Source organism: Varroa jacobsoni, unplaced genomic scaffold (genome assembly GCF_002532875.2).
Source record: "Varroa jacobsoni isolate VJ856 unplaced genomic scaffold, vjacob_1.0 scaffold_753, whole genome shotgun sequence".
In the NCBI taxonomy this organism is placed as follows: domain Eukaryota; kingdom Metazoa; phylum Arthropoda; class Arachnida; order Mesostigmata; family Varroidae; genus Varroa; species Varroa jacobsoni.
Genome location: NW_019213655.1, coordinates 117977 through 125851, shown reverse-complemented (window position 1 = coordinate 125851; position 7875 = coordinate 117977). Strand labels below are relative to the sequence as shown.

Sequence of the window (7875 nt, the reverse complement as noted above, 5' to 3'; positions counted from 1 at the left end):
TACAACAATCGTTTCGCTCGAGTCATCTATACGTAATCTAAATCCCCTTTTCGCCTTAAGTACGAACCCCCATTATTTATGGGATACATGTACGGAAAGCAAAAAGTTTCTTACGTCTTACAAGAGTTTGAATCTCGTCGTATTTGTCTATTACCTATCTATCAATTTCGCAAAATGATTGATATCTTTCATTACGCAAACATTTGCTTACTGACGTTGTAAAATAATGATGTATGGCTGCTTAACAAATCACCACATATTTGCTTATAATGTAACAATAGCTATAATAAGTTACTATGTAGTAACATCCCCAGAGTAGGTCTTTGGTTAACACGAGCAAAAATCGGTTACAAGCTATCTTCCTCCACGCGACTCGCTGTCGCGTAGTCTGGCTACAAAACATTTACCCACAGCCCTTTGAAGGCTGCAAGTAGTAAGTCACGGGGTCTAAACGAGTCTGCCCGTTGTATCGGTAACTCGTACTCAGCTATACAAGCCCATTAACGCTTGCACCGAATTGGCGTTTACCAGCTTCAGCAATCAATAGATGTATTCATATAGAACTATTTCGATATGAATTATACAATATATATGAATACTTCTATAGCTGGAAAATGGCATATCTGCAACTAGTCCCTCATTGTTTCCGTGCCATCTGCTGCCTACAGGTAAAAGGATTCTTTCGCAAAGGCCTTTCATAGCCATAAAATTTACTTCATTTTCGGTCAGATCACTGTGCCAATATGTACACGCATTGGGTAATTTCTTTGTCTATTATTACTTCGTTAGAATATTCTTATAGATTACTGCGTTGCAATACATGTATTCTATAAGCCTATTGGCCTGCGAAATTTGGTGGGTTTAAAAGTTCGTGGTTTAGGTTACGGTAAATCGCCTACTTCGAAGGATATACTGGAATTCTCACAGAATTTATCTCCGTGCTCGTAAATATCATAAGATTGAAGTATAGTAGACGAGAAAAGCTCATAATAATTCAAAGACCAAAAAAAAGGACGCAAAGATTATCTTTTAAAAGGAAAGGTGTGAAACTTCCATATGTCGAAACCGTGGTATAGCGTGTACGCATTGTACATAAAATAATTATAAAAATAGCTATAATTAAGCACTGGATAATAGCGAAGAAAAGCTTTGAAAAAAACCATCTGTTTGAAAATAGGGCCCCGAAAACGTCACGTATCAGAAACGTACCGCAATAATAGAAGTTAGTTTCAAGTGGATGTATATATCGTCCGATCTTTAGTAGGACTGATCAAAAGCAGATAAAAGTGCACTTTCCGAGTTCCATAGCCTGTTTAGGCGCATGCTTTACGTTGGCTGCCACATATTTGGCCTAAGCCCCGCCTGCTGCGGAAAGGGAAGATGATAGGGAGGGATCCGGACATCCGGCGAGCGAGGGCAGCCTGAAGACAACGAAATAGCGGAACGAGGTGAAACCGCGCGTAATCTATCCGGCGACGTGGTTCCTCAACTTCAATAACGAGATTCGGCTTTCAAAGTTCTCTGTTTAACATCTAATCCAGCCGGAAGTCTACGATTTCAGACTCGATGCCCTGCTGAGCTGCTTGAGATTTCAAAAATTGAAGTCTGCATCTAATGTATTGCTAGTTTACAACTAAATCTGCCTAAATGAACACAGGAACTCTGCTCAAGTGCACTGTAATATAATGGACCTTCAACCAAATCATACACTTATTCATTACTGGTAAATCGTAGATATCTGATACAAATTCTATCTCTGGCGATTCGGATCGAATTTGACTAATGCGAGAACACATTCGGTGTTTCGCAACGGAGTACATTTTCTCTCATCATACTCAGCTTAACACTAAGTTGAAAAGAAGGTGCAAGAAGAAATTCTTGCAGGATGCAAACCGAGAGCAATAGAGTGTACCAGTGCGACCGGTGCGAATACCGTTGCAATTTTCGTCAGAACTTAAGGCGACACCGGAAGACACACGAGGCCAAAAGTGTACATTGTGAACACTGCCCTTATATTTGTCGTTTACCTCAACACCTTCGTCGTCATCTGAAATTGGTGCATAGTTTCAATCCGGATCAGGCGACAGGCCCGCTCTTCGTATGCGCTAGTTGTCCATTTGCGACTGGTAGTGCTAAAGCAATGGGCATTCATTGCACGCGGCTTCATGATGATCCAAAGCCCTGGCGTTGTTCACGTTGCGAGTATCGAGCTCGTTCCCGCTGTATTGTGCGATACCACGAGGAGCAAGTAAGTACGGTGAGATCCGGATAAATGTCAAGGCGTTCTGTCTCAACACGACAATTCCATAGATTTGTTAGATAGCTGTGCTTTATAAATGAGCTTAGTACTTCCCGCACATGTTATTCTCGCCATAGTTTTTTTTCTCATTAATCTCACGCGTAGAAAATCATAAAAATGTTGGCGTTTTTTTCGAAACAGTTGGACTTTTCATACATATGTAAACTAGTATTCGCTGCAAGTTAAATAATACCGTGGATAGCAAAAATAGATTTACAGTAGGATAAGGCATAGGCATGAATAAAGTGGTTGGCGTTACAAATCCTTTCTTCCTCCTCCCTCTACAGGAGTGATTCGAACCATATAGCTCGCAGCACATAGTAATGAAATTGCAGTATCTCGAAAACTACTGTCTCACGATACAAATGGAGCACTTTGAACTTCCTAGAAAGCGAAGTATAAAACAAGCGCTTCTATTTTTAGAGAACGAAAGATAAGACGACTAATTATTCGTATTGCTTAAGACACTTTGGCAATATACGTGGGTATTTCACTATTTCGCTGGCTGTACATTCACGATTTTCTTATACTTCACGCTACTACTTCGTGCGTAAGGTGAGCCAAATGAAGACACGCATAATACCGAAATTCATTGAACAGCTAAACAACAGCGTATCAACATTGCTTCGAAGAAATCGACTCATGTTTCCAAGCGTATGGTAGAATGATTTAATCAAGTACGCATTTTTTAGTCATTGGATGAAATGAGGCAATGACAATAATTGTCACAAGTGTAGATCAATGCTGTCCAAAAGCTATCTGCGACCCGCTCATCGACAGAGTTTCTTTATGGCCTTGTCGGATTGCCTCTGCCATCATTAAATCTAAGATACTGTGTAACTGTCAAGCGCCGTAGTTTTGTAGTGTTGGTTGCTCAATGATGGAGTCTCCCGTTAATAGCTGCAGATTCGCACGACCGTTCAGGTTGCTGTCGTAGCCGTAACCGTTCAAGTAATTCGTATACCCGCTGCAGGTGCACGAACGGCGGAGACCTTTCCGCTGCGAAACGTGCGGATTGGCGGTCGTTAGCAGACGCGTCTTAGCCATACATCGGGTCGTACATTCGCCGGACCCCACTCCATACCGATGTGACCGGTAAGCGTATCGAACATTTGAATGGACACTTATATTTCGATGCTTTCCGTAAAGTGCATAAAACTCTAGGTGATTTCCTTTCGTATGGGGCGTATTTACTTTATCTGAACGAAAAAAAAAAAGTAGAGCAAAAATCTTTCTTAGAAGTTGGTAGCTGCGAATGATTTTTTTTAAATATCTTGTATTATTTAATATTTTTTTGATAATAGTGCGCAATTTAGATTGTGGCCCGAATCAAACATGTAGTTTTGTAACGCCAAGAACTAGAACAGGTTACATTTTTGTTAATCTAAGGGGAGCTAGAATTCAAAGGTAAACATTAAAACGGGTTAATGTGCAACTAGTTCTACTTTTGCTATGCCCAATTGTACATTTTTGAAGTCAATCAATTCGGTTTATCTGAATGCTTTTATCACATCAAATCTGTAGTACCAAATTAGACTCTTTTACGTATAACGAGGATCTCTAGGGCCGACTTCAACTTCGGCATTTTCTGATGTATGTGAACTGGTATTTTGCTTTCATTTTCTACATAAATCTCAGGTTTTTTAAATTCTGCCGGGCAGGTTTTTCACATATACGTGAAATTCTGTATTTAGTATTAGAGTGAATCAATATTCGATTTTAGTGTTTTGTTTATGCGGGTCTGTGTACCATATTACTGCTTGCCTCATGTACGTAACAGGCTTCTGCTGAGTGCAATGTAATACAGCTGAGAGACTTTCCTTCTCGCCGTTTTTTCCACGCTTGTGCACCGAGGCCGCTCACTTCATCATGTTTGCACAACCATCAGCGTTGTATATCGACTTTTTGATATCAACATATAACAATGTACCGAAGCACCGGAAAAAATGGGTTTCTCTGTTAGTAGTTACAGGTACCAAGAGTAGAAGTTGTTTTAGACTTTGCCGATGGGTGCGTCATATAAAAATACTCGGACATGCAAGGCATCAGAAATAGCAAAAAAAACACAAAAGAAGAAATACGTATGTCATTTAGGAACAAGTTCTGCAGCGCTTATTTAATCTATTCGAATGCATTTTTGTAAAAACAAGCACCAACATATTGAAGTCGAGTTCAGGCTTCGTAATTTAAGGTGGTTCTTCTCATAATTTTCACGAATCATAGCATCTAAATATATTGTGCAACAAAGCAAGGAAAGTAGTGGTGTTTCTTTCATTCGCTAGCCAATAAAGGGCATATTAAAATTTCCATCCGGAAGGGCTGCATTAATGAGTTGTCTCACCTCTAAGACGATTTGCGGAGGGGGTAGAATCGTCAGATTTAATCAAATTGGTCGACTAAATTAACTAGGCGTTTTGATAATGCGATTCGGCATTATAGTAGACCTCGGGCCAGGTAATAAATGTAACGTATTGTAAAATGTTTTTCTAAGCACATTCAACAATAGCAAAAACTAAAGTTTGAATAAATAGTAATGTTTTTGCAGGCTGGATAGTGTGAAATAACTTTAAATATATCGTTATGATAACTAATGATATGTTGCATTGTGAAGTTGACCTACCCATGCGAGTGTCGGGAAATCCACGTAAGACGTGATTTCTATTGTAATTTCAATTTCAGATGTGCGTACGCTACCCGCTTTCTAAGCAACTTGACCAAGCACATGATTGTGCATACTGACGCAAAGCCTTTTGAGTGCTCCACCTGTAACATGCGGTTTGCACGAAAGGCCAACTTAAAAACGCACGTTAACAAGGCACATCGTCTTCTTGATGTATCATTAGCTTTTCATCCGAGTAATAACGACCTTCTAGAGCATAACATTGATGCGATCCTATCTGAGGAGGCAAGTACGTTCAAAGAGGACCTAAATGTCGGCCGAATAAACGGTGTACAGCAAACTTTACGACAAAAGGCAATCAATAAAATTTTGAAAAGCGTACCGGGAATAACAGTTCCCGTACAAGCTCTTGCAGGCGAGTCTGGAATTGAGAAAATGTTTGAATCTACAAGAAACTGCGGAGTGATTTTACAGACTGAGGAAGTCGATGAGATCGTATTAGACAATCCTACACAGCTGAAGACCGTCATTGACGTTCTAGGCACAGTTACGGAGAGGGCAGTAGTGCAACTGCCAGCGATGGCATTGGTTTCGATAATGATTAATGGCGAGATTAGTTGCGTATCATAAGATTCGGACATATCGACCCCACAAGATACCGAGGGTGGCAGCGTCGGTGAAGGAATCTGCCAAGATGACCTTCGTTTATCACGAACAGACTATTGTTCCCGAAGTTGCGAGAGCGACTGCTTCCTGTATTGCCTACCTAATCTATATGTAAGTCCTTCTAGAAGCATCTGACACACGAACAATCGCGACCTAAATTAATGATTAGGTCCTGTGCTGGTAGGCACTGTTAATTGCTTGTAATAGCTGAAAAAAGATTATCCGAAATAAAGCGAGATCTGATGCAACTCTTACTTAAAATATAAATTCAATCGTTTTTTTCTGGCGAGACGCTTAACACACGTTCGTTTTTATTCGAATCTGCTCAATTGCCTCAACGGTACGTATAGTGAGGCGCTCTTGAGTTGGTTACGGCAGACAACTAGGCGCTATTAACTGAGAAGCTCGGTAATGGTACTCAAAGCATAGCTACCAAAAATATTAGGAAGATGAAACTGTTCCGTATTCTCAAACGAAATGTTTTGAAAATTGGAAATAACGCGAGTAGCTTGGCAGCTTTTTAGATGTTTATGTGATTACGATTTCAAACACTTGACAGAATACCGCTGTTATCAATCACAAGATTCAGTCGTATTATTGCGATTCATTACTTCGCTGTAGGATAAACAACAAGAAACATATATTTAAAACTAAAGCTTTTTACCGCGTTTGCATTTTCACCGCCTGGATTTTTATCCAATAGATTTTGATGAGCTCATAATTATTACTTGGCAATGACAGTTTCATGACACGAAGTCAGTATTGTTTGGTGAAGAGTTAAAGGCCATAAAAGGTATTCATACCTTGCCCACACCTGACGTCCCGGTTGTGGTTCAAACGGTGATAGTACCGATGTTATAAGCACGTTCTGCACAGACAAAATATTCGAATCCGGAGATATGCTCAAGGATCCCCATGTTGACTTTCCTGACATAAAAGTTCTAAGCTATGGTTTTTCGAATGCGACTCATAAATTGATTATATAGTGCCTTTGAAGCGATACCGATAAGGCAGAAAGCAGAAGAACTTTGTTTGCACACCAGCCGTAAATCATATGGTTACTATGAATTTGCGTGTGATGGTCACGGAGAGAGGAATGTTGGCAGCATGCTAACAGTTGCAAATCAACACTCGTAAGGGAGTTCCGTTAGCAAATAAAGAAAATTATAAGACGATTTAACTTGAAAGCCGGCGAAGTAAAGAAAAACAATGGACATTTGTTCATGGACATCGAGCAGATTATTTGAAAAGTAAAGGGAGCTTAGATACAATGACCCTGCGCGTTTTCGGTACACTCTGTGCTTTAAGATATATAATCATAATAACAAAAAAATATGTGTGAAACGGTAGATTAGCACAAAAATATAGTTCTGTGCCTGTTTCGATGAAATCGGTGTTTTCATTATGTCAATGTTACAGTTTCGCATTGGTCTACGATATAATATAATTTTGACAGCGTGGGTAATTGTTAAATCCAAATGTTGTTAGTAATATTATCATTTTTGTTATGACCTACCCTTCACGAACGGTACAAACTAGTTATCGCGGAAGCAGAACGTAGAGTGCGCGACAAAGACTTCTACCAAATCGTTAATACACGCATTTCTGTATTCCTTTAATTTAGAACCAGTAAAAAAGGTCTTGCCGCTTGGTACTCACCTAGAACTTCTGCGTGCTTTTTAAAATCCTTATATATATATGTTTCGCTAAATCTGCTTGCGTCCATCCATGTATGTTTAAGGCTGTGCAAGACGTGGACTCCAGAATTAAGTTTATTCGATAGGGTTTTTTTTTTGTAGTTTTACGTCTTAGAGAAAACTGTTTGACCCTTTGCATCAAAGAATTGCCGTAAGCAAAATACAATACAGTTATAGCGGACTATTGCTTTTACCCTCAAGCTTAACATATGTTTAAACGTTACTGGCGGGTAGAAAAATATGAATTTAGAATATTTTGAGAAAATTAATAGGTTTCCTTTGGGCGTATTATTGCAGCAGACTGCCCGCAGGCTAGGAGAGTAATGTCGCGTTTAGTGCACAGCACTTGCCCGTTACTAAGGCTCACTTCCAGTGAATTGGCCATTGCATTGTTGATTAAGGAACGTATCTCCTAAGTACATTTTCTTTAACACTATAAAATCGATTTAATCAAAAATAAAATCCGTAAACATCCACTATTCACTTCTATCAGGCTCTAAATTTTATCGGCTGGGTCTATACCAGACCCACCAGCGTATGAATTCACTTATATATATATATATAAATAAAATAAAAGCTAATTTTCTTTTCGG

At 39.4% G+C, this 7875-nt stretch overlaps 1 protein-coding gene across 1 annotated transcript; it reads left to right on the top strand.

Annotated features, from left to right (window-relative positions):
* The first annotated feature begins 1826 nt into the window (after positions 1-1826).
* On the top strand, positions 1827-6975 carry LOC111263293 (uncharacterized). The gene is made up of 3 exons (XM_022838242.2): positions 1827-2248; positions 3273-3394; positions 4979-6975. Exons 1-3 carry the CDS (start codon positions 1886-1888, stop codon positions 5547-5549), a joined length of 1056 nt encoding a protein of 351 aa, XP_022693977.2. The 5' UTR covers positions 1827-1885; the 3' UTR covers positions 5550-6975.
* Positions 6976-7875: the final 900 nt, after the last annotated feature.